General features: G+C 51.4%; 1 protein-coding gene across 1 annotated transcript in view; it reads left to right on the top strand.

Moving 5' to 3' along the window:
- The window catches only part of LOC119967975 (calsequestrin-1-like), a 122904-nt gene that overhangs the window by 67372 nt on the left and 28741 nt on the right, over positions 1–26791 (top strand). Inside the window, exons 6-8 of the mRNA XM_038801077.1 lie at positions 5671–5801; positions 23432–23477; positions 23602–23656. Coding sequence (XP_038657005.1) covers positions 5671–5801; positions 23432–23477; positions 23602–23656 — 232 coding nt within the window. The remainder of the gene's footprint in view (positions 1–5670; positions 5802–23431; positions 23478–23601; positions 23657–26791) is intronic.

The following is a 26791-nucleotide window of genomic DNA, read 5'->3' as shown; positions in this document are numbered from 1 at the left end:
GGAGGGGAACGACGATTTTGTTTGCACTGAATGGAGCGACGATTGTATTTGGACTGAGTGGAGCGACGATTGTATTGGACTGTGTGGAGTGGAGATTGTATTTGGACTGAGTGGAGCGACGATTGTATTTGGACTGAGTGGAGCGGCGATTGTATTTGGACTGAGTGCAGCGACGATTGTATTTGGATTGAGGGGAGCGACGATTCTATTTGGACTGAGTGGAGTGACGATTGTATTTGGACTGAGCGGATCGACGATTGTATTTGGACTGAGTGGAGCGACGATTGTATTTGGACTGAGTGGAGCGACGATTGTATTTGGATTGAGTGGAGCGACGATTTTATTTGCACTGAGTGGAGCGACGATTGTATTTGGACTGAGCGGAGCGACGATTGTATTTGGACAGAGTGGTGCGACGATTGTATTTGGATTGAGTGGAGAGACGATTGTATTTGGACTGCGTGGAGTGACGATTGTATTTGGATGGAGTGGAGCGACGATTGTATTTGGACAGAGTGGAGCGACGATTGTATTTGGATTGAGTGGAGCGACGATTGTATTTGGATTGAGTGGAGCGATGATTGTATTTGGACTGAGTGGAGCGACGATTGTATTTGGACTGAGCGGAGCGACGATTGTATTTGGATTGAGTGGAGCGATGATTGTATTTGGACTGAGTGGAGCGACGATTGTATTTGGACTGAGTGGAGCGACGATTGTATTTGGATTGAGTGGAGCGATGATTGTATTTGGACTGAGCGGATCGACGATTGTATTTGGACTGAGTGGAGCGGAGATTGTATTTGGACTGAGTGGAGCGACGATTGTATTTGGACTGAGTGGAGCGGAGATTGTATTTGGACTGAGTGGAGAGACGATTGTATTTGGACTGCGTGGAGTGACGATTGTATTTGGATGGAGTGCAACGGCGATTTTATTTGGGCTGAGTGGAGCGACGATTGTATTTGGACTGAGTGGAGCGACGATTGTATTTGGACTGATTTGAGCGGCGATTGTATTTGGACTGAGTGGAGCGACGATTGAATTTGGACTGAGAGGAGCGACGATTGCATTTGGACTGAGTGGGGCGGAGATTGTATTTGGACTGAGTGGATCGAAGATTGTTATCAATTTAGTGGAGCGAAGATTGTATTTGGACTGAGTGGAGTGACGATTGTATTTCGTTTGAGTGGAGCGCGACTCTATTTGGATTGACTGGACTGACGATTGTATTTGGATTGAGTGGAGTGACGATTGTATTTGGACTGAGTGGAGCTACGATTGTATTTAGACTGAGGGGAGCGACGATTGTATTTGGATTGAGTGGAGCGACGATTGTATTTGGATTGAGGGGAGCGACGATTTTATTTGGACTGAGTGGAGCGACGATTGTATTTGGACTGAGTGGAGCGGCGATTGTATTTGGACTGAGTGGAGCGACGATTATATTTGGACTGAGCGGAGCGACGATTGTATTTGGACTGAGTGGAGCGACGATTGTATTTGGTCTGAGTGGAGCGACGATTGTATTTGGACTGAGTGGAGTGACGATTGTATTTGGACTCAGTGGACCGTCCATTGAATTTGGACTGAGTGTCTCGAAGATTGTTTATGAATTTAGTGGAGCGAAGATTGTATTTGGACTGAGTGGAGCGTCGATTGCATTTGGACTGAGTGGAGTGACGATTGTATTTCGTTTGAGTGGAGCGACGATTCTATTTGGATTGACTGGAGTGACGATTGTATTTGGATTGAGTGGAGTGACAATTGTATTTGGACTGAGTGGAGCGATGATTGTATTTGGACTGAGTGGAGCGACGATTGTATTTGGACTGAGTGGAGCGACGATTGTATTTGGACTGAGTGGAGCGACGATTGTATTTGGACTGAGTGGAGCGACGATTGTATTTGGATTGAGTGGAGCGACGATTGTATTTGGACTGAGTGGAGCGACGATTGTATTTGGACTGAGTGGAGCGACGATTGTATTTGGACTGAGTGGAGCGACGATTGTATTTGGACTGAGTGGAGCGACGATTGTATTTGGACTGAGTGGAGCGACGATTGTATTTGGACTGAGTGGAGCGACGATTGTATTTGGACTGAGTGGAGCGACGATTGTATTTGGACTGAGTGGAGCGACGATTGTATTTGGACTGAGTGGAGCGACGATTGTATTTGGACTGAGTGGAGCGACGATTGTATTTGGACTGAGTGGAGCGACGATTGTATTTGGACTGAGTGGAGCGACGATTGTATTTGGACTGAGTGGAGCGACGATTGTATTTGGATTGAGTGGAGCGACGATTGCATTTGGACTGAGTGGAACGAAGATTGTATTTGGACTGAGTTGGGTGACGATTGTATTTGGATTGAGTGGAGCGACGATTGCATTTGGACTGAGTGGAACGAAGATTGTATTTGGACTGAGTTGGGTGACGATTGTATTTGGATTGAGTGGAGCGACGATTGCATTTGGACTGAGTGGAACGAAGATTGTATTTGGACTGAGTTGGGTGACGATTGTATTTGGATTGAGTGGAGGGACGATTGTATTTGGATTGAGTGGAGCGACGATTGTATTTGGACAGAGTGGAGTGATGATTGTATTTGGACTGAGTGGAGTGACGATTGTATTTGGATTGAGTTGAGCGACGATTGTATTTGGACTGTGCGGAGCGACGATTGTATTTGGACTGAGTGGAGTGACGATTGTATTTGGACTGAGTGGAGTGACGATTGTATTTGGATTGAATGGAGCAACGATTGAATGTGGACGGAGTTGGGCGATGATTGTTTTTGTACTGAGTGGAACGACGATTGTATTTGGACTGAGTGGATTAATGATTGTATATGGATTGAGTGGAGGGACGATTGTATTTGGACTGAGTGGAGCGACGATTGTATTTGGACTGAGTGGAGTGACGATTGTATTTTTATTGAGTCTAGCGACGATGTATATGGACTGAGTGGAGTGACGATTGTTTTTGGACTGAGTGGAGCGACGATTGTATTTGGATCGAGTGGAGTGACGATTGTATTTGGACTGAGTGGAGCGACGATTGTATTTGGACTGAGTGGAGCGACGATTGTATTTGGACTGAGTGGAGTGACGATTGTATTTGGATTGAGTGGAGCGACGATTGTATTTGGACTGAGTGGAGCGACGATTGTATTTGGACTGAGTGGAGTGACGATTGTATTTGGACTGAGTGGAGCGATGATTGGATTTGGACTAAGTGGAGTGACGATTGTATTTGGACTGAGTGGAGTGACGATTGTTTTTGGACTGAGTGGAGCGACGATTGTATTTGGACTGAGTGGAGCGACGATTGTATTTGGACTGAGTGGAGCGGCAATTGTATTTGGACTGAGTGGAGTGAAAATTGTATTTGGATTGAGTGGAGTGACGATTGTATTTGGATTGATTCGAGCGACGATTGTATTCGGATTGAGTGGAGTGACGATTGTATTTGGACTGAGCGGAGTGACGATTGTATTTGGACTGAGTGGAGCGACGATTGTATTTGGACTGAGTGGAGAGACGATTGTATTTGGACTGGGTGAAGCGACGATTGTATTTGGATTGAGTGGAGTGACGATTGTATTTGGATTGAGTGGAGTGACGATTGTATTTGGAATGAGTGGAGTGACGATTGTATTTGGACTGAGTGGAGCGACGATTGTATTTGGACTGAGTTGGGCGACGATTGTATTTGGATTGAGTGGAGCGACGATTGTATTTGGACTGAGTGGATCGACGATTGTATTTGGACTGAGTGGAGCGGCGATTGTATTTGGACTGAGTTGGGTGACGATTGTATTTGGACTGAGTTGGGTGACGATTGTATTTGGACTGAGTTGGGTGACGATTGTATTTGGATTGAGTGGATCGACGATTGTATTTGGACTGAGTGGAGCGGCGATTGTATTTGGACTGAGTTGGGCGACGATTGTATTTGGATTGAGTGGAGCGACGATTGTATTTGGACTGAGTGGATCGACGATTGTATTTGGACTGAGTGGATCGACGATTGTATTTGGACTGAGTGGAGCGGCGATTGTATTTGGACTGAGTTGGGTGACGATTGTATTTGGACTGAGAGGAGCGACGATTGTATTTGGATTGAGTGGAGCGACGATTGTATTTGGACTGAGTGGAGCGACGATTGTATTTGGATTGAGTGGAGGGACGATTGTATTTGGATTGAGGGGAACGACGATTGTATTTGGACTGAGTGGAGCGACGATTGTATTTGGATTGAGTGGAGCGACGATTGTATTTGGACTCAGTGGAGCGGCGATTGTATTTGGATTGAGTGGAGTGACGATTGTATTTGGATTGAGTGGAGTGACGATTGTATTTGGATTGAGTGGAGTGACGATTGTATTTGGACTGAGTGGAGCGACGATTGTATTTGGACTGAGTGGAGCGACGATTGTATTTGGACTGAGTGGAGCGACGATTGTATTTGGACTGAGTGGAGTGACGATTGTATTTGGACTGAGTGGAGTGACGATTGTATTTGGACTGAGTGGAGCGACGATTGTATTTGGACTGAGTGGAGCGGCGATTGTATTTGGACTGAGTTGGGTGAGGATTGTATTTGGACTGAGTGGAGCGACGATTGTATTTGGACTGAGTTGGGTGACGATTGTATTTGGATTGAGGGGAGCGACGATTGTATTTGGATTGAATGGAGCGATGAATGTATTTGGTTTGAGTGGAGCGACGATTGTATTTGGATTGAGGGGAGCGACGATTGTATTTGGATTGAATGGAGCGACGAATGTATTTGGTTTGAGTGGAGTGACGATTGTATTTGCACTGAGTGGAGTGACGATTGTATTTGGACTGAGTGGAGCGACGATTGTATTTGGACTGAGTGGAGCGACGATTGTATTTGGACTGAGTGGAGGGACGATTGTATTTGGATTGAGTGGAACGACGATTGTATTTGGACTGAGTGGAGCGACGATTGTATTTGGACTGAGTGGAGCGACGATTGTATTTGGACTGAGTGGAGCGACGATTGTATTTGGACTGAGTGGAGTGACGATTGTATTTGGACTGAGTGGAGTGACGATTGTATTTGGACTGAGGGGAGTGACGATTGTATTTGGACTGAGCAGAGTGACGATTGTAGTTGGACTGAGTGGAGCGACGATTGTATTTGGACTGAGTGGAGCGATGATTGTATTTGGACTGAGCGGAGCGATGATTGTATTTGGACTGAGTGGAGCGACGATTGTATTTGGACTGAGTGGAGCGATGATTGTATTTGGACTGAGTGGAGCGACGATTATATTTGGACTGAGTGGAGCGACGATTGTATTTGGACTGAGTGGAGTGACGATTGTATTTGGACTGAGTGGAGTGACGATTGTAGTTGGACTGAGTGGAGTGACGATTGTATTTGGACTGAGTGGAGGGACGATTGTATTTGGACTGAGTGGAGTGACGATTGTATTTGCACTGAGTGGAGTGACGATTGTATTTGGACTGAGTGGAGCGACGATTGTATTTCGAGTCTGTTGTTGATCATATTTGAATTTAATAAAGCAGGACTGTTTCCTGACTGCCATGACGAACCGACCTCGGATACATGACTATGTGCACATTTCAGTGCCACATCATTCTATGATTGAATTGCCCATTCCATTCCTCAGGTAGCCAATGACCTAGATCTCAAAATTAATCAAGTGGATTTCTACGAGCCTTTTATGGATGAGCCCGACTCCCTACCTGGTAAAGCACAAACAGAAAAAGAGATAGTTGATTTTGTTAACAAACACAAAAGGTAAGCATGGAATTGAAGATTTCACAATTCAATGGGAATATTGGAAAGGGAAGGGGTAGCGGGAGCTTTACTCTGTATCTAACCCCGTGCTGTACCTGTCCTGGGAGTGTTTGATGGGGACATTGTAGAGGGAGCTTTACTCTGTATCTAACCCCGTGCTGTACCTGTCCTGGGAGTGTTTGATGGGGACAGTGTAGAGGGAGCTTTACTCTGTATCTAACCCCGTGCTGCCCCTGTCCTGGGTGTGTTTGATGGGGACAGTATAGAGGGAACTTTCCTCTGTATCTCACCCCGTGCTGCCCCTGTCCTGGGAGTGTTTGATGGGGACAGTATAGAGGGAGCTTTACTCTGTATCTAACCCCGTGCTGTACCTGTCCTGGGAGTGTTTGATGGGGACATTGTAGAGGGAGATTTACTCTGTATCTAACACCGTGCTGTACCTGTCCTGGGAGTGTTTGATGAGTACAGTGTAGAGGGAGCTTTACTCTGTATCTAACCCCGTGCTGTACCTGCCCTGGGAGTGCTTGATGTGGACAGTGTAGAGGGAGCTTTACTCTGTAACTAACCCCGTGCTGTACCTGTCCTGGGTGTGTTTGATGGGGTCAGTGTCGAGGGAGCTTTACTCTGTATCTAACCCCGTGCTGTACCTGTCCTGGGAGTGTTTGATGGGGACAGTATAGAGGGAGATTTACTCTGTATCTAACCCCGTGCTGTACCTGTCCTTGGAGTGTCAGATTGGGACAGTGTAGAGGGAGCTTTACACTGCATCTAACCCGGAGCTGTACTTTTCCTGGGAGTGTTTGATGGGGACAGTGTAGAGGGAGCTTTACTCTGCATCTAACCCAGAGCTTTACCTGTCCTGGGAGTGTTTGATTGGGACAGTGTAGAGGAAGCTTTACTCTGTATCTAACCCCGTGCTGTACCTGTCCTGGGAGTGTTTGATGGGGACAGTGTAGAGGGAGCTTTACTCTGTATCTATCACCGTGCTGTTCCTGTCCTGGGAGTGTTTGATGGGGACAGTGTAGAGGGAGCTTTACACTGTATCTTGATGTGTTAGGTAAGCTGGGTCTAGGAGGACTGCGTTTACTGCAGTGGTGAGAGAGACAGGCTCCCAACACTTGAAGAAATGCAACTCAATTTTATTGAACTCTTAACTATCATACATACTTTAACTGTGGGTTGTCACTATGCTGAGTTGACTGGAGACCTGAGGCTAACCTGACCAGACTATCTTACTTCCACATGGTGGATGTTCTAGTTGTTGCTACACGGGCTCAGACTGTCTCCGAGGCTGCATCCCCAGAGAGTGGGAAAACTAATGCCCTCTGGCTTTATAGTGGTCGTGTCCTGTCTGGTGATTGGCTGCTGTCTTCTGTGTGCTCACTGGTCATCCTCTGTGTCAATCAATGCCTGTCTGCACTCCATCATATACTTGTGTGTATATTATGACATCTTGTTGCTCATTCTGGGTGAGTGTGCTTAACACTCAATTTGGCTCTGTTTCGTTACATAGCTCTGGAGTCGCCAGGTATCGTTAAGATACCGCCACAAGCTTCAAGGTCAAGTTCAAAGCAATAAAACCATACACCAATTAGTAAGTTCAAACAACTGAGTTTATTATAATACAGAGGGGGTCATAGATAGGAGCTTCAGGGAAATAGTTACACCAAAGACTGGAGATAGATGGGTAACTGTAAGAGGGACTGGGAAGAAGCAGTCAGTGCAGGGACCCCCTGCGGTCGTTCCCCTGAGTAACAAGTATACCGTTTTGGATACTTGTGGGGGGGACGACTTACCAGGGGTAAGCCATGGGGTACGGGCCTCTGGCACGGAGTCTGTCCCTGTTGCTCAGAAGGGAAGGGGGGAAAGGAGTAGAACATTAGTAATTGGGGACTCAATAGTCAGGGGCACAGATAGGAGATTTTGTGGGAGCGAGAGAGACTCACGTTTGGTATGTTGCCTCCCAGGTGCAAGGGTACGTGATGTCTCGGATCGTGTTTTCCGGGTCCTTAAGGGGGAGGGGGAGCAGCCCCAAGTCGTAGTCCACATTGGCACTAACGACATAGGTAGGAAAGGGGACAAGGATGTCAAGCAGGCCTTTAGGGAGCTAGGATGGAAGCTCAGAGCGAGAACAAACAGAGTTGTTATCTCTGGGTTGTTGCCCGTGCCACGTGATAGTGAGATGAGGAATAGGGAGAGAGAGCAATTAAACACGTGGCTACAGGGATGGTGCAGGCGGGAGGGATTCAGATTTCTGGATAACTGGGGCTCTTTCTGGGGAAGGTGGGACCTCTATAGACAGGATGGTCTACATCTGAACCTGAGGGGCACCAATATCCTGGGGGGGAGATTTGTTAGTGCTCTTTGGGGGGGTTTAAACTAATTCAGCAGGGGCATGGGAACCTGGATTGTAGTTTTAGGGTACGGGAGATTGAGAGTATAGAGGTCAGGAGCACAGATTTGACTTCGCAGGAGGGTGCCACTGTTCGGGTAGGTGGTTTGAAGTGTGTCTACTTCAATGCCAGGAGTATACGAAATAAGGTAGGGGAACTGGCAGCATGGGTTGGTACCTGGGACTTCGATGTTGTGGCCATTTCAGAGACATGGATAGAGCAGGGACAGGAATGGTTGTTGCAGGTTCCGGGGTTTAGGTGTTTTAGTAAGTTCAGAGAAGGGGGCAAAAGAGGGGGAGGTGTGGCGCTGCTAGTCAAGGACAGTATTACGGTGGCGGAAAGGATGCAAGATGGGGACTCTTCTTCTGAGGTAGTATGGGCTGAGGTTAGAAACAGGAAAGGAGAGGTCACCCTGTTGGGAGTTTTCTATAGGCCACCTAATAGTTCTAGGGATGTAGAGGAAAGGATGGCGAAGATGATTCTGGAAAAGAGCGAAAGTAACAGGGTAGTTATTATGGGAGACTTTAACTTTCCAAATATTGACTGGAAAAGATATAGTTCGAATACATTAGATGGGTCATTCTTTGTACAATGTGTGCAGGAGGGTTTCCTGACACAATATGTTGACAGGCCAACAAGAGGCGAGGCCACATTGGATTTGGTTTTGGGTAATGAACCAGGCCAGGTGTTAGATCTGGAGGTAGGTGAGCACTTTGGAAACAGTGACCACAATTCGGTGACCTTTACGTTAGTGATGGAAAGGGATAAGTATACCCCGCAGGGCAAGAGTTATAGCTGGGGGAAGGGCAATTATGATGCCATTAGACATGACTTAGGATGTGTTGGTTGGAGAAGTAGGCTGCAAGGGTTGGGCACACTGGATATGTGGAGCTTGTTCAAGGAACAGCTATTGCATGTTCTTGATAAGTACGTACCAGTCAGGCAGGGAGGAAGGGGTCGAGCGAGGGAACCATGGTTTACCAAAGAAGTGGAATCTCTTGTTAAGAGGAAGAAGGAGGCCTATGTGAAGATGAGGCGTGAAGTTTCAGTTGGGGCGCTTGATATTTACAAGGAAGCGAGGAAGGATCTAAAGAGAGAGCTGAGACGAGCAAGGAGGGGACATGAGAAGTCTTTGGCAGGTAGGATCAAGGAAAACCCAAAAGCTTTCTATAGGTATGTCAGGAATAAAAGAATGACTAGGGTAAGAGTAGGGCCAGTCAAGGACAGTGGTGGGAAGTTGTGTGTGGAGGCTGAGGAGATAAGCGAGATACTAAATGAATACTTTTCGTCAGTATTCACTCAAGAAAAAGATAATATTGTGGAGGAGAATGCTGAGACCCAGGCTATTAGAATAGATGGCATTGAGGTGCGTAGGGAAGAAGTGTTGGCAATTCTGGACAAGGTGAAAATTGATAAGTCCCCGGGGCCGGATGGGATTTATCCTAGGATTCTCTGGGAAGCCAGGGAAGAGATTGCTGAGCCTTTGGCTTTGATTTTTAGGTCATCATTGGCTACAGGAATAGTGCCAGAGGACTGGAGGATAGCAAATGTGGTCCCTTTGTTCAAGAAGGGGAGTAGAGATAACCCCGGTAACTATAGGCCGGTGAGCCTAACGTCTGTGGTGGGTAAAGTCTTGGAGAGGATTATAAAAGATACGATTTATAATCATCTAGATAGGAATAATATGATTAGGGACAGTCAGCATGGTTTTGTGAAGGGTAGGTCATGCCTCACAAACCTTATCGAGTTCTTTGAGAAGGTGACTGAACAGGTAGACGAGGGTAGAGCAGTTGATGTGGTGTATATGGATTTCAGTAAAGCGTTTGATAAGGTTCCCCACGGTCGTCTATTGCAGAAAATACGGAGGCTGGGGATTGAGGGTGATTTAGAGATGTGGATCAGAAATTGGCTAGTTGAAAGAAGACAGAGAGTGGTAGTTGATGGGAAATGTTCAGAATGGAGTTCAGTTACGAGTGGCGTACCACAAGGATCTGTTCTGGGGCCGTTGCTGTTTGTCATTTTTATAAATGACCTAGAGGAGGGCGCAGAAGGATGGGTGAGTAAATTTGCAGACGACACTAAAGTCGGTGGAGTTGTAGACAGTGCGGAAGGATGTTGCAGGTTACAGAGGGACATAGATAAGCTGCAGAGCTGGGCTGAGAGGTGGCAAATGGAGTTTAATGTGGAGAAGTGTGAGGTGATTCACTTTGGAAAGAATAACAGAAATGCGGAATATTTGGCTAATGGTAAAATTCTTGGTAGTGTGGATGAGCAGAGGGATCTCGGTGTCCATGTACATAGATCCCTGAAAGTTGCCACCCAGGTTGATAGGGTTGTGAAGAAGGCCTATGGTGTGTTGGCCTTTATTGGTAGAGGGATTGAGTTCCGTAGCCATGAGGTCATGTTGCAGTTGTACAAAACTCTAGTACGGCCGCATTTGGAGTATTGCGTACAGTTCTGGTCGCCTCATTATAGGAAGGACGTGGAAGCTTTGGAACGGGTGCAGAGGAGATTTACCAGGATGTTGCCTGGTATGGAGGGAAAATCTTATGAGGAAAGGCTGATGGACTTGAGGTTGTTTTCGTTAGAGAGAAGAAGGTTAAGAGGTGACTTAATAGAGGCATACAAAATGATCAGAGGGTTAGATAGGGTGGACAGCGAGAGCCTTCTCCCGCGGATGGAGGTGGCTAGCACGAGGGGACATAGCCTTAAATTGAGGGGTAATAGATATAGGACAGAGGTCAGAGGTGGGTTTTTTACGCAAAGAGTGGTGAGGCCGTGGAATGCCCTACCTGCAACAGTAGTGAACATGCCAACATTGAGGGCATTTAAAAATTTATTGGATAAGCATATGGATGATAAGGGCATAGTGTAGGTTAGATGGCCTTTAGAATTTTTCCATGTCGGTGCAACATCGAGGGCCGAAGGGCCTGTACTGCGCTGTATCGTTCTATGTTCTAATTATAATACTACCCATGCACACGCTAAGAGGATTAAACTATTCCTACCATTAAATAAACCAATACTTATCTTAAAGGGAACTGCCGGATCAGGGAACAAGGCCTCTTGCTCTGCTCTGGTCCGCAGACTTCAGGTTGGTACGGGTTAAAAGGGGTCAGGAGTGTCTATCTCTGGTAGCGATCGTTGTGAGACACTTACTTGCTGGCGGCTGCTGTCCCAAACCTCTCCTCTCTCTCTGTTAAGGTCTTCTTTGGCAAAAGCTGGTCGAGATGCTGGTCCAGAGAGGATGGTTGGTCAAGAAGAACAAACTAAGTGTGGGACCTGTCTTTTATAGGTCCTAGGGCTTCGCGCCCTTTTGGGCGGACCCTTTACCTGCTGGGAATCGATTGGGTCTCTTCCCAATCGATTTGTTTGAATCCCCCCAATACTGAGGCTGTCTCTCGGCTACTGGGCGGGCCTTCAGGTGCCTTGTCTTCGAACCCCGCTGGTGCCGGTGTGTCTGGTATCCTATACAATGTTGCAATCACTTCCCTATTTGTGTCCATTGTCCCTGGGATCGTTCCATTACTGTGTTAACTATCCCGGAGATGGCCTCATTAGTATGCGGAATGTTCGTTTCGGTGCTGTCTGCTCTCTTAGCAGACAGAATACACATTGGCTTGGTGCAGCCTGCTTGGGCTGCAAACATTGTCCATTTTAACCTGCAAGCTTTGCGTTCCTCCATTTTGTATTGAGGGAATGGACAACTTTGGTGGCTACAATCACGGTACTAGCACGGTAGCATGGTAGTTAGCATAAATGCTTCACAGCTCCAGGGTCCCAGGTTCAGTTCCCGGCTGGGTCACTGTCTGTGCGGAGTCTGCACGTCCTCCCCGTGTGTGCGTGGGTCTCCTCCGGGTGCTCCGGTTTCCTCCCACAGTCCAAAGATATGCAGGTTAGGTAGATTGGCCAGGCTAATCTACCTACCATAATCTACCGTAGTATCCTAAAAAGTAAGGTTAAGGGGGGTTGGGTTACGGGTATAGGGTGGATACGTGAGTTTGAGTAGGATGATCATTGCTCGGCACAACATTGAGGGCCGAAGGGCCTGTTCTGTGCTGTACTGTTCTAAACAATCACCCCCCCCTTTTTTTTTTGACTTTTAAAAAAATGTGTGTAGGTCAATAAATAGTGAGTGTGTGTAGGAGCCTGACTATATACAAAGTATGTGAACGTATTTACTTGGGAAGGTGTCTAGTACAGATAGAGGGCATACAACAAATTAGGAAGAAGCAATATATACAGATGTGTAAATGATCACAAGGTAATGCAACATTCAGTCTATAAATTCAGTCTCTGTGGCGGGCGACGAATTCTGGTTGACCGCCTCAAGGGTGGGTCAGGGGCCGCCTGCACTGGAACGGGCGGAGCTGCATCCAATGTAGAGGGGCGTAAAAGAAGTGGCAGATTGGTGGCCTCGTGGAAGGGTGCGTCCTGAGGAACCAGCATGCGAGGCAGGACATCACGTTCAGGTGGCGAGCGTGGAAGTAGCCGCAGTGCCCGCCTATTACGCCGAAGAAAGGAGCCATCATGCAGGCGAACGAGGAATGATCTGGGGGCCACTTGCTTAACCACCAAGCACCGAGCAAGGAAGCTCTGTTGGATCCTACAATTTCAAAACGCAGGGTTGCTTTTGAAGAACGATGGGATACCGCAAGCTGGCATGAGCCACTGGCAGCAATGGCATTGCCATTGTAGTCAAGGAGCTGGCAGGCCGGTGGAAGAATGCTTGGCTTGACGTGGATGGTGTCAAGGTCAGGCTTTGAAATGAGGTTGGCTGAAGCACCCGGTGTCCAGCCTGAAGCGTATGCGAGCCTTGTTGACCGTAAGGGAGGCACACCACTCGTCGTCCAGATCAATGCTCATTGTTTCACCATTTTGACGGAATGCATCGTATGCTTGGTGATGATGCCCACCCGGAATGGGAGATCCTTGGTGTCGGGATCTGGAACCATGTCGGAGTCTGCAACGGGTTGCTGTACTGACCGGACGTTCCTGCGCTGTGGCTGGGATCGCTGTGTGTTGGGCAGTTGAGCAGATCTGCACAGGGCTATGTAGTGGCCAAGCTTGCCACACTGGAGACAGCGTCGAGATTTCCCGGGACATTGTCGCTTTAAGTGGGCAGAGCCACAGTTGCTGCCCGTCATGGCGCCGATGTCAGGACGCTCCGTGTGCCACCGCGCATGCGCGGTGCGGTCGAACGATGTGCGCACTAGCACAGTTCGGTCGTCGGCCTCGCTGTCCCCTTAGTCATTGCGTGCATGCGCAGGGGCACGGGAAAAGCGCGCAAAATGGTCGCCCTCATCCAGGCTCAGGCCCTAGAGCTGTTTTACGGCCTGCACCCGCTCCGCATCGTGGGGGCCTTGCCGCGCCGTCTCTGCCACCTTGATTTGGGAGTACCGGTTATTAGCGTGCTCATGCAGGACGCAGGTCTTGATGGCGATGGTAAGGGTGAGCTGCTTCACTTTAAGGAGCTGCTGGCGAAGGGGATCGGAGTGGACCCCGAAAACGATCTGGTCGCGGATCATGGAGTCGGAGGTGGAGCCGTAGTTACAGGACTGCGCGAGGATACGGAGATGGGTTAAGAAGGACTGAAAAGGTTCATCCTTACCCTGAAGCCTCTGTTGAAACACGTCACGTTCAAAACTCTTGTTGACCTCGATGTCACAGTGGCTGTCGAACTTCAGCAGGACTGTTTTAAACTTCGTCTTGTCCTCACCTTCAGCAAAGGCGAGGGAGTTAAAGATGTGAAGAGCGTGGTCCCCGGCTGTAGAGAGGAAGAGAGCGATCTTCTTGGCATCCGATGCGGCCTCGAGGTCGGTGGCTTCAAGATAGAGCTGGAGCTTCTGCTTGAAAATCTTCCAGTTAGCACCGAGGTTGTCGGCGATGCGGAGCTGCGGGGGAGGGCGGACGCTGTCCATGTTACCGGATGGCTGATCGCTGGTCAAAGGCAGACTATCTCCCAGTAGGTCCGTCAAACTCTAACATGACTCACTGGTACCATGATGTGTTGGGTAAGCTGGGTCTGTGAGGACTGTGTTTACTGCAGCAGTGAGAGAGACAGGCTTCCAACACTTGAAAAAATGCAACTCTATTTTATTGAACTCTTAACTATAATACATGCTTAAACTGTGGGTTGACACTGTGCTGACTTGACTGGAGACCTGAGGCTAACCTGACCAGACTAACTGACTACCACATGTTGGATGTTCTAGTTGTCGCTCACAGGCTCTGACTGTTTCAGAGGCTGGATCCACAGAGAGCGGGAAAACTAGTGCTCTGGCTTTATAGTGGCCGTGTCCTGTCTGGTGATTGGCTGCTGTGTTCTGTGTGTTCATTGGTCATCCTGTGTGTCAATGAATGTCTGTCTGTGCACCATCATATACCTGGATGTATATTATGACATATCTAACCCCGTGCTGTACCTGTCCTGGGAGTGTTTGATGGGGACAGTGTAGAGGGAGCTTTACTCTGTATCTAACCCCGTGCTGTACCTGTCCTGGGAGTGTTTGATGGGGACAGTGTAGAGGGAGCTTTACTCTGTATCTAACTCCATGCTGTACCTGTCCTGGGAGTGTTTGATGGGGACAGTGTAGAGGGAGCTTTACTCTGTATCTAACCCCGTGCTGTACCTGTCCTGGGAGTGTTTGATGGGGACAGTGTAGAGGGAGCTTTACTCTGTATCTAACCCCGTGCTCTACCTGTCCTGGGAGTGTTTGATGGGGACAGTGTAGAGGAAGATTTACTCTGTATCTAACCCCGTGCTCTACCTGTCCTGGGAGTGTTTGATGGGGACAATGTAGAGGGAGCTTTACTCTGTACCTAACCCTGTGCTGTACCTGACCTGGGAGTGTTTGATGGGGACAGTGTAGAGGGAGCTTTACTCTGTATCTAACCCTGTGCTGTACCTGACCTGGGAGTGTTTGATGGGGACAGTGTAGAGGGAGCTTTACTCTGTATCTAACCCCGTGCTGTACCTGTCCTGGGAGGGTTTGATGGGGACAGTGTAGAGGGAGCTTTACTCGGTATTTAACCGCGTGCTGTACCTGTCCTGGGAGTGTTTGATGGGGACAATTTGAGGGAGATTTACTCTGTATCTAACCCCGTGATGTACCTGTCTTGGGAGTGTTTGATGGGGACAATGTAGAGGGAGCTTTACTCTGTATCTAACCCCGTGCTCTACCTGTCCTGGGAGTGTTTGACGGGCACAGTGTAGAGGGAGCTTTACTCTGTATCTAACCCCGTGCTCTTCCTGTCCTGGGAGTGTTTGATGGGGACAGTGTAGAGGGAGCTTTGCTTTGTCTCTAACCCCGTGCTGTACCTGTCCTGGGAGTGTTTGATGGGGACAGTGTAGAGGGGGGTTTACTCTGTATCTCACCCCGTATTGCACCTGCCCTGGGAGTGTTTGATGGGGACAGTGTAGAGGGAGCTTTTCTCTGTATCTAACCCCGTGCTGTACCTGTCCTGGGAGTGTCTGATGGGGACTGTGTAGAGGGAGCTTTACTCTGTATCTAACCCCGTGTTGTGCCTGTCCTGGGAGTGTTTGATGGGGACTGTGTAGAGGGAGCTTTACTCTGTATCTAACCCCGTGCTGTACCTGTGCTGGGAGTGTTTGATGGGGACAGTGTAGAGGGAGCTTTACTCTGTATCTAACCCGTGCTGTACCTGTGCTGGGAGTGTTTGATGGGGCCAGTGTAGAGGGAGCTTTACTCTGTATCTAACCCCGTGCTGTACCTGTGCTGGGAGGGTTTGATGGGGACAGCGTTCTATACAGTGTGAATTACCAAGTTACATTCACCACATTCACCCCCTGCAAAAAAAATCAAGTCCGGCGGGGGTGGTGGTCTACAAAGTAAGTCGGTCCGGTGGTCGAACTGTTTGCTGTGATCTGCGGAGCACCGGGGTTGCAGCCTCTTGGGGTGGCTGGATGGGTGTAGTGTGCTGGGGTACAATGGCGGACTCCAGGGAGGTTTGTGTCTGAGCTTCATACTCTCCTGGTTCGACCGGGGACTGGGGGCACTGGGGGCTGGCCGGCACGGGTGTGCGGAACTGGTGGAGCGAGCTCGTGGGCTCGGGAGCGCGATGGGGAGGCAGCATGGGGTGTAGTGTGAGGGGTCCTTCTGTGGGGGTAGAGGGGACGCTGGATCCGGCGGGTGCCAGATCCCGGAGGGATACAGTGTCCTGACGGCCGTCAGGGAACTCGACGAAGACGTACTGGGGGTTGGATTGGAGCAGGCGCACCTTTTTAACAAGGGGGTCGGTTTTGTGTGCCCTGACGTGTTTCCTCAGGAGTACCGGGCCCGGCGTCCTCAGCCATGCCGGAAGTGAGACCCCCGTGATAGTGCCCCTGGAAAAAATGAAGAGCCTCTCGTGAGGGGTCTGGTTGGTTGCCGTGCACAAAAGGGACCTAATAGCGTGGAGCGTGTCTGGGAGGACTTCCTGCCACTGGGAAACTGGGAGCTTTCTAGACCGGAGGGTCAGCAGGACGGTCTTCCAGACCGTCGCGTTCTCCCTCTCCACCAGCCCGTTCCCCCTGGGGTTGTAGCTGGTAGTCCTGCTCGAGGCGATGCCCTTGTCGAGCAGGTACTGACGCAGCTCGTCGCTCATGAAGGACGAACCCCGGTCGCTGTGTACGTAGCTGGGGAAACCAAACAGGGTGAAGATGCTATGAAGGGCCCTAATGACTGTGTGGGAGGTCATGTCGGGGCACGGGATAGCGAATGGAAAGCGGGAGAACTCATCTACGACGTATAGAAAGTAAACGTTCTTGTTAGTTGAGGGGAGTGGCCCTTTGAAATCAATTGCGAGGCGTTCAAAGGGCCTAGAAGCCTTGACCAGGTGGGCCCTGTCTGGTCTATAGAAGTGCGGTTTGCACTCCGCACAGATCGGGCAGTCCCTGGTGACTGCTTTTATTCCTCGTTGGAGAAAGGCAGGTTTCGGGCCCTGATGTGGTGGGCGAGCCAGGTGACCCCCGGGTGGCAGAGGTCATTGTGGATGACTTTCAATCGGTCAATCTGCGCGCTGGCGCATGTCCCGCAGGATAGGGCATCCGGAGGCTTGTTGAGCTTCCCGGGTCGATACTTAATATCGTAATTGTAGGTGGAGAGTTCGATCCGCCACCTCAGAATTTTGTCGTTTTTAATTTTGCCCCTTTGCGAGTTGTCGAACATGAAGGCAACCAATCATTGGTCGGTGATGAGGGTGAACCTCCTACCAGCGAGGTAGTGCCTCCAGTGACGGATAGCCTCCAAGGTGGCTCGTGCTTCTTTCTCGACTGAAGAGTGTCGGAGTTCTGAAGCGGAGAGGGTACGGGAGAAGAATGCGACTGGTCTCCCTGCCTGATTTAGTGTGGCTGCTAGAGCTACCTCTGAGGCATCGCTCTCTACCTGGAATGGAGTGGATTCATCCACCGCCCGCATGGCCGCTGTGGCGATGTCCTCCTTTATGCAGTCGAAGGCCTGGCATGCCTCAGCTGACAGGGGAAATCGTGTGGCCCTAAAGAGTGGGCGGGCTTTGTCCGCATATTGAGGGACCCACTGGGCGTAGTAGGAAAAGAAACCCAAGCACCGTTTGAGGGCCTTGGGGCAATGGGGGAGGGGGAGTTCTAAGAGGGGGCGCATACGTTCCGGGTCTGGGTCCAGGACTCCGTTTTCCACGACATAGCCGAGGATGGCTAGTCTGGTTGTGCGGAAAACGCATTTCTCCCTGTTATACGTGACATTCAGTTTCTGTGCCGTCTGGAGAAAACAGTGGAGGTTGGCATCGTGGACCTGCTGGTCATAGCCGCAGATGGTGACATTGTCCAGGTACGGAAACGTGGCCCGCAGCCCGTACTGGTCCACCATTCGGTCCATTGCTCGTTGGAACACCGAGACCCCATTAGTGACGCCGAAAGGGACCCGGAGGAAATGGAAGAGGCGGCCATTGGCCTCGAATGCCATGTAGTGGCGGTCCTCCGGGCGGATTGGGAGCTGGTGGTATGCAGACTTCAGATCCACCGTGGAAAAGAGCCGATACTGGGCGATCTGGTTTACCATGTCTGCAATCCTGGGGAGGGGATACGCGTCGAGGAGCGTTAATCTATTTATGGCTGATTATAGTCGACCACCATACGGAATTTTTCCCCGGTCGTAACGACCACCACCTGAGCTCTCCAGGGACTATTGCTGGCCTCTATAGTCCCCTCACTGAGTAGCCTTCGGACCTCTGCTCTGATAATACCCTATCCTGCAGGCTGTATCGCCTGCTACGGGTGGCTACGGGTTTACAGTCCTTTGTGAGATTGGAGAAGAGAGATGGGGGGAGATTCGCAGCATAGCGAGGCTGCAGATAGTGAGTGGGGGCAGGAGCCCGCTGAAGCTGAGGGTGAGGCTCTTAAGGTTACATTGAAAGTCTAGGCCTAATAAGAGTGGCGTGCAGAGGTCGGGCAAAACATAGAGTTGGAATTTTGAGTGACTAGCGCCTCGGATTGTGAGTGTCGCGGCGGTGCACCCCTGAATCTGGACCGAGTGGGAGCCTGGAGCGAGCGCGATAGTTTGCTGCACGGGGAAAACGGGGAGTGCACAGCGTCTTGCCAGGTCTGGATGTATGAAGCTCTCAGTGCTCCCGGAGTCGAAGAGACATGGCGTTCTGTACCCGTTGATATGGACCTCTGCCATCGAATTTCGCAGATGTTTCGGGCGTGATTGGTCCAGAGTGACTGCGCTGAGTTGCGGGTAGTCGGCGGCTCGATCAGCTGTGCTGGAGTGGCCCCGTGATGACTGCCCTCTGAGTTCATAGTCGTACTCTTCCGATGAGTTGTCCGAGCGCGGAGATGCAGGTCGGGCCCGTGGATCGCACGTGGCAGGCGGCGCGGAAGATGGCGTCCAAGATGGCAGCCCCCCTGGATCGCACGTGGCGGGAGGGGGCGGAGTCGGGGCATAGGCCGCAGCGTTTCGGGCCCCGCGGGCCTGCGGGTGTGGGGAGCGATGACTTTGTGCCGTTGGGGAGTTGGAAGCTGGGGCCCTTTTTGCCGAGACACACTCTTGCGTAGTGGCCTTTAGGTCGCGTTGCGGGCCGGGCACTGCTTCCGCGGGTGCTGGTTCTGGCCGCAGAAATGGCAGGCTGGAGCAGCATAGTGGCTGGCTGGAGCAGCATAGTGGCTGACTGGGGCAGCATAGTGGCTGGGGCAGCATAGTGGCTGGGGCAGCATGGTGGCTGGCTGGAGCAGCATAGTGGCTGGCTGGAGCAGCATAGTGGCTGGCTGGAGCAGCATAGTGGCTGGCTGGGGCAGCATAGTGGCTGGCTGGAGCAGCATAGTGGCTTCCTGGGGCAGCATAGTGGCTGGCTGGGGCAGCATAGTGGCTGGTTGGGGTAGCATAGTGGCTGGAGCAGCATAGTGGCTGGGGCAGCATGGTGGCTGGCTGGAGCAGCATAGTGGCTGGGGCAGCATAGTGGCTGGCTGGGGCAGCATAGTGGCTGGGGCAGCATAGTGGCTGGGGCAGCATAGTGGCTGGAGCAGCATGGTGGCTGGCTGGGGCAGCATAGTGGCTGGCTGGGGCAGCATAGTGGCTGGGGCAGCATAGTGGCTGGCTGGGGCAGCATGGTGGCTGGCTGGGGCAGCAGGGTGGCTGGAGCAGCATAGTGGCTGGGGCAGCATGGTGGCTGGCTGGAGCAGCATAGTGGCTGGGGCAGCATAGTGGCTGGAGCAGCATGGTGGCTGGCTGGGGCAGCATGGTGGCTGGCTGGGGCAGCATGGTGGCTGGCTGGGGCAGCATAGTGGCTAGAGCAGCATAGTGGCTGGCTGGAGCAGCGTAGTGGCAGGCTGGGGCAGCATGGTGGCTGGCTGGGGCAGCATAGTGGCTGGGGCAGCATAGTGGCTGGCTGGGGCAGCATAGTGGCTGGCTGGGGCAGCATAGTGGCTGGCTGGGGCAGCATAGTGGCTAGAGCAGCATAGTGGCTGGCTGGAGCAGCGTAGTGGCTGGGGCAGCATGGTGGCTGGCTGGGGCAGCATGGTGGCTGGCTGGAGCAGCATAGTGGCTGGGGCAGCATAGTGGCTGGCTGGAGCAGCATAGTGGCTGGCTGGGGCAGCATGGTGGCTGGCTGGAGCAGCATAGTGGCTGGAGCAGCATGGTGGCTGGAGCAGCATAGTGGCTGGCTGGGGCAGTATAGTGGCTGGCTGGGGCAGCATAGTGGCTGGCTGGAGCAGCCATAGTGGCAGGCTGGGGCAGCATAGTGGCTGGCTGGGGCAGCATAGTGGCTGGCTGGAGCAGCATAGTGGCTGGCTGGGGCAGCATAGTGGCTGGCTGGAGCAGCATAGTGGCTGGCTGGGGTAGCATAGTGGCTGGCTGGAGCAGCATAGTGGCTGGCTGGAGCAGCATAGTGGCTGGCTGGGGCAGCATAGTGGCTGGAGCAGCATAGTGGCTGGCTGGGGCAGCATAGTGGCTGGCTGGGGTAGCATAGTGGCTGGCTGGGGCAGCATAGTGGCTGGCTGGAGCAGCATAGTGGCTGGCTGGGGCAGCATAGTGGCTGGAGCAGCATAGTGGCTGGCTGGGGCAGCATAGTGGCTGGCTGGAGCAGCATAGTGGCTGGAGCAGCATAGTGGCTGGCTGGGGCAGCATGGTGGCTGGCTGGGGCAGCATGGTGGCTGGCTGGAGCAGCATAGTGGCTGGCTGGAGCAGCATAGTGGCTGGCTGGAGCAGCATAGTGGCTGGCTGGAGCAGCATAGTGGCAGGCTGGGGCAGCATAGTGGCTGGCTGGGGCAGCATAGTGGCTGGCTGGGGCAGCATAGTGGCTGGCTGGAGCAGCATAGTGGCAGGCTGGGGCAGCATAGTGGCTGGCTGGGGCAGCATAGTGGCTGGCTGGAGCAGCATAGTGGCAGGCTGGGGCAGCATAGTGGCTGGCTGGGGCAGCATGGTGGCTGTTCGGCCGCGTGGCACAGGCCTGGGGGAGTCACTGGTCGGGGGCCCATGATTGGGTTGCGGTGTCCGCGGGGAACGAGGTGAGGCTGCGGAAGGAGACCTCCATCGTGGTAGCAGCTTCCACAGCTGTTTCTAAGTCCTGGGCCCCCTTTTCCAGCAGTCATTGGCGCACATAGTTAGACCTGAGGCCCGCTACAAAAACATCACGTACAGCAAGTTCCCTGTGTTCAGCCGCAGTAACCGCTTGATAGTTACAGTCGTTGGACAAATTATTGATCTCTCTTAAAAATTCGGCGAGAGATTCTGTAGGCCACTGGCGGCGAGTCGTGAACACATGGCGTGCGTAAACTTTGTTAATGGGCCTTACATATATCGTATCGAGTATCGCTAGCGCTGCAGTATATGAACCGGCCGCGTTTAGTTGCGTAGAGATTCTGTGGCTCACCCTCACGTGCAGTAGACTTAGCTTCTGATCCTCTGTAGTTTCGGTTGTGCTCGCTTCTGCCAGGTAGGCCTTAAAGCACCGCAGCCAGTCGGAGAAGATTTCTTTTGCCTCTGCATCCTGTGGGTCGAGTTCCAGACGTCCAGGCTTGAGGGCCGATTCCATAATCGATCTTTACTGTTCTTAAGTAGATTAAATTGATGGAACCATCAATTCACCAGACATGTGCTTTCCGATATGAACAGTGGTTTTAATCGACTTACTACAGAACCAGCCTGTTAACCCGTTGAACTCTCGATGAACTGCAGGCTGGCTCTGGACAAGGGTATTTATACAGTAGTCCAAGGGGTGGAGTCGTGGGTGGAGCCACGGGTGGAGCCCTGTACAAACTCCTGAGCATTCCCAGAGCTACTCCCCCCAGTGGGCAGATGACGCTACTGCGCTTACAAAGATACAGTGTGAATTACCAAGTTACATTCACCACATTCTGTATCTAACCCCGTGCTGTACCTGTCCTGGGAGTGTTTGATGGGGACAGTTTGAGCGAGATTTACTCTGTATCTAACCCCGTGATGTACCTGTCCTGGGACTGTTTGATGGGGACAGTGTAGAGGGAGCTTTACTCTGTATCTAACCCCGTGCTGTCCCTGTCCTGGGAGTGTTTGATGGGGACAGTGTCGAGGGAGATTTACTCTGTATCTAACCCCGTGCTGTACCTGTCCTAGGAGTGTTTGATGGGGACAGTGTAGAGGGAGCTTTACTCTGTATATAACCCAGTGCTGTACCTGTCCTGGGAGTGTTTGATGGGGACAGTGTCGAGGGAGATTTACTCTGTATCTAACCCCGTGCTGTACCTGTCCTAGGAGTGTTTGATGGGGACAGTGTAGAGGGAGCTTTATTCTGTATCTAACCCCGTGCTGTACTTGTCCTGGGAGTGTTTGATGGGGACAGTGTAGAGGGAGCTTTACTCTGTTTATAACCCCCTGCTGTACTTGTCCTGGGAGTGTTTGATGGGGACAGTGTAGAGGGAGCTTTACTCTGTATATAACCCCCTGCTGTACCTGTCCTGGGAATGTTTGATGGGGGCAGTACAGAGGAAGCTTTACTCTGTATCTAACCCCGTGCTGTACCTGTCCTGGGAGTGTTTGATGGGGACAGTGTAGCGGGAGCTTTACTCTGTATCTAACCCCGTGCTGTACCTGTCTTGGAACTGTTTGATGGGGACAATGTAGAGGGAACTTTACTCTGTATCTAACCCCGTGCTGTCCCTGTCCTGGAAGTGTTTGATGGGGACAGTGTAGAGGGAGCTTTACTCTGTATCTAACTCCGTGCTGTATCTGTCCTGGGAGTGTTTGATGGGGACAGTGTAGAGGGAGCTTTACTCTGTATCTAACCCCGTGCTGTACCTGTCCTGGGAGTGTTTGATGGGGACAGTGTAGTGGGAGCTTTACTCTGTATCTAACCCCGTGCTGTACCTGTCCTGGGAGTGTTTGATGGGGACAGTATAGAGGGAGCTTTACTCTGTATCTAACCCCATGCTGTACCTGTCCTGGGAGTGTTTGATGGGGACAGTGTAGTGGGAGCTTTACTCTGTATCTAACTCCGTGCTGTACCTGTCCTGGGAGTGTTTGATGGGGACAGTGTAGAGGGAGCTTTACTCTGTATCTAACCCCATGCTGTACCTGTCCTGGGAGTGTTTGATGGGGACAGTGTAGAGGGAGCTTCACTCTGTATCTAACCCCGTGCTGTACCTGTCCTGGGAGTGTTTGATGGGGACAGTGTAGAGGGAGCTTTACTCTGTATCTAACCCCGTGCTGTACCTGTCCTGGGAGTGTTTGATGGGGACAGTGTAGACATTAATTTGTGACCGTCATCATCTTTTCTGTCCTATTTCAGAGCAACACTGAGGAAACTGAAGGCAGACAGCATGTATGAAACCTGGGTGAGTGTTGCATTGACCAGACTGAATGTCACCCATCCCCTCCACCCCACCCCACGCTGGGGAGTAAATGATCATTCCTGCACACTGATGCCAAAATAATTTCCCTGCCTCCCTCTCCCCACAGGAGGACGATATTGATGGAATGCACATTGTCGTATTTGCAGAGGAAGATGACGCAGGTCAGCACCCAGGGGGGGACGAGGGGGTTGGTTAACAGGCTTGGAGGGATTTTGGAAAGGGCGTGGGAAAGCAGATGGTCGGAGAGTCACATCTGGAACCACCACACTCTGGAATAATCCTCTGGGGCTGCCGGTTGTTCTCTCGGGGGAGGGGATAGCGACATAGTGTGAGGTTGGACTGAGACTGCAGAGAGACACCAGTCAACAGACACATAAATCTATGAATTATGATCAGGAGTGGGCCACTCGGCCCCTCGGGTCTTCTCCGACATTCAATAAGATCACGGCTGATCTGATTGTAACCTCGACCCCACATTTCTCCCCATCTGTGTCTGAAATGGTCGACCCCTTATTTTTAAACAGTGACCCCAGAGTTCCAGATTCTCCCACCAGAGGAAACATCCTCTCCACATCCCCCTGTCAATACCCCGCAGGATCTTAAAGGATTTGATCAAGTCACCTCTCACTCTTCTAAACTCCAGTGGATACAAACCTAACCCCTCCAACCTTTCCTCAGAAGCCAACCCGCCCATTCCAGGTATTAGTCCAGTAAATCTACGAACTGCTTCTAACACATTTATATCTTTGCTTTTGATGAGCATTTAGCACAGATTATCAAACATTTATTAAACATTTACCGGATGTGGGTGTCGCTGGTTAGGCCAGCATTTATTGCCCATCCCTAACTGCCCCTTGAGAAGGTGGTGGTGAGCTGCCTTCGTGAACTGCTGCAGTCCCCGAGGTGTAGGTACACCCATTGTGCTGTTAGGGAGGGAGTTCCAGGATGTTGACCCAGTGATAGTGAAGGAACGGCGATATATTCCCAAGTCAGGGTGGTGAGTGACTTGGAGGGGAACCTCCAGCTGGTGGGGCTCCCAGGTATCTGCTGCTCTTGTCCTTCTAGATGGTAGAGGTCGTGGGTTTGAAAGGTGCTGCCTCAGGAAGCCTGGTGAGTAGCTGCAGTGCATCTTGTAGATGGTACACACGGCTGAGGCTGTGCATCGCAGGTGGAGGGATTGAATGTGTTTGTGGAAGGGGAAGCAATCAAGCGGGGCTGCTTTGTCCTGGATGGTGTTGAGCTTCTTGAGTGTTGTTGGAGCTGCACACGTCCAGACAAGTATTCCATCACATTCCTTACCTGTGATGGGGATGGTGGACAGGCTTTGAGGGGGGGGGGGGGGGGGTTCTCCCCGTGTCTGCGTGGGTTTCCTCCCACAGTCCAAAGATGTGCAGGTTAGGTGGACTGGCTGTGATAAATTGCCCTTAGTGTCCAAAAAATGTTAAGTGGGGGTTACTGGGTTATGGGGATAAGGTAGATATGTGAGCTTGAGTGGGGTGCTCTTTGTAAGGGTGGAGACCCGATGGGCCAAATGGCTTCCTCCCGGGCTGTAAATTATATGGAATTTATGAAATAGTGGGGCGGGATTCAGGCTATGACCGCAGGTGGGGGATACACGGCATACCCGGGATCGACGCCGCTTTTCAGGGGGCTGGGGAATCGGAGAATCTGCGCCGATCCCAATTCTATGCGTGGAACTGGATTCCCCGCCCCGTCGCCAGGCGCGATTTCGGCGTTGGGGTTTCGGATAATCCTGCCCCAGAACTGTGCACAGTGCTCCCAGTGTGGTCTAACCGATGGATATGGAGACCAGAACTGTGCACAGAGCTCCCAGTGTGGTCTAACCGAGGGATATGGAGACCAGAACTGTGCACAGTGCTCCCAGTGTGGTGTAACCGAGGGATATGGAGACCAGAACTGTGCACAGTGCTCCCAGTGTGGTCTAACTGATGGATATGGAGACCAGAACTGTGCACAGTGCTCCCAGTGTGGTCTAACCGATGGATATGGAGACCAGAACTGTGCACAGTGCTCCCAGTGTGGTCTAACCGAGGGGTATGGAGACCAGAACTGTGCACAGTGCTCCCAGTGTGGTCTAACCGAGGGATATGGAGACCAGAACGGTGCACAGTGCTCCAAGTGTGGTCTAACCGAGGAATATGGAGACCAGAACTGTGCACAGTGCTCCCAGTGTGGTCTAACCGAGGGATATGGAGACCAGAACTGTGCACAGTGCTCCCAGTGTGGTCTAACCGATGGATATGGAGACCAGAACTGTGCACAGTGCTCCCAGTGTGGTCTAACCGATGGATATGGAGACCAGAACTGTGCACAGTGCTCCCAGTGTGGTCTAACCGAGGGATATGGAGACCAGAACTGTGCACAGTGCTCCAAGTGTGATCTAACCGAGGGATACAGTGACCAGAACTGTGCACAGTGCTCCCAGTGTGGTCTAACCGAGGGATATGGAGACCAGAACTGTGCACAGTGCTCCCAGTGTGGTCTAACCGATGGATATGGAGACCAGAACTGTGCACAGTGCTCCCAATGTGGTCTAACCAAGGGATATGGAGACCAGAACTGTGCACAGTGCTCCCAGTGTGGTCTAACCGAGGGATACAGTGACCAGAACTGTGCACAGTGCTCCCAGTGTGGTCTAACCGAGGGATATGGAGACCAGAACTGTGCACAGTGCTCCCAGTGTGGTCTAACCGATGGATATGGAGACCAGAACTGTGCACAGTGCTCCCAGTGTGGTCTAACCGAGGGATATGTAGACCAGAACTGTGCACGGTGCTCCCAGTGTGGTCTAACCGAGGGATATGGAGACCAGAACTGTGCACAGTGCTCCCAGTGTGGTCTAACCGAGGGATATGGAGACCAGAACTGTGCACAGTGCTCCCAGTGTGGTCTAACCGAGGGATACAGTGACCAGAACTGTGCACAGTGCTCCCAGTGTGGTCTAACCGAGGGATATGGAGACCAGAACTGTGCACAGTGCTCCCAGGGTGGTCTAACCGATGGATATGGAAACCAGAACTGTGCACAGTGCTCCCGGTGTGGTCTAACCGAGGGATATGGAGACCAGAACTGTGCACAGTGCTCCCAGTGTGGTCTAACTGAGGGATATTGGGACCAGAACTGTGCACAGTGCTCCCAGTGTGATCTAACCGAGGGATATGGAGACCAGAACTGTGCACAGTGCTCCCAGTGTGGTCTAACCGATGGATATGGAAACCAGAACTGTGCACAGTGCTCCCAGTGTGGTCTAACCGATGGATATGGAAACCAGAACT

This window comes from Scyliorhinus canicula, chromosome 6, assembly GCF_902713615.1.
Source record: "Scyliorhinus canicula chromosome 6, sScyCan1.1, whole genome shotgun sequence".
In the NCBI taxonomy this organism is placed as follows: Eukaryota; Metazoa; Chordata; class Chondrichthyes; order Carcharhiniformes; family Scyliorhinidae; genus Scyliorhinus; species Scyliorhinus canicula.
The sequence above is the reverse complement of the archived record's forward strand: the minus strand, read 5'-3'. Positions and strand labels throughout refer to the sequence as shown.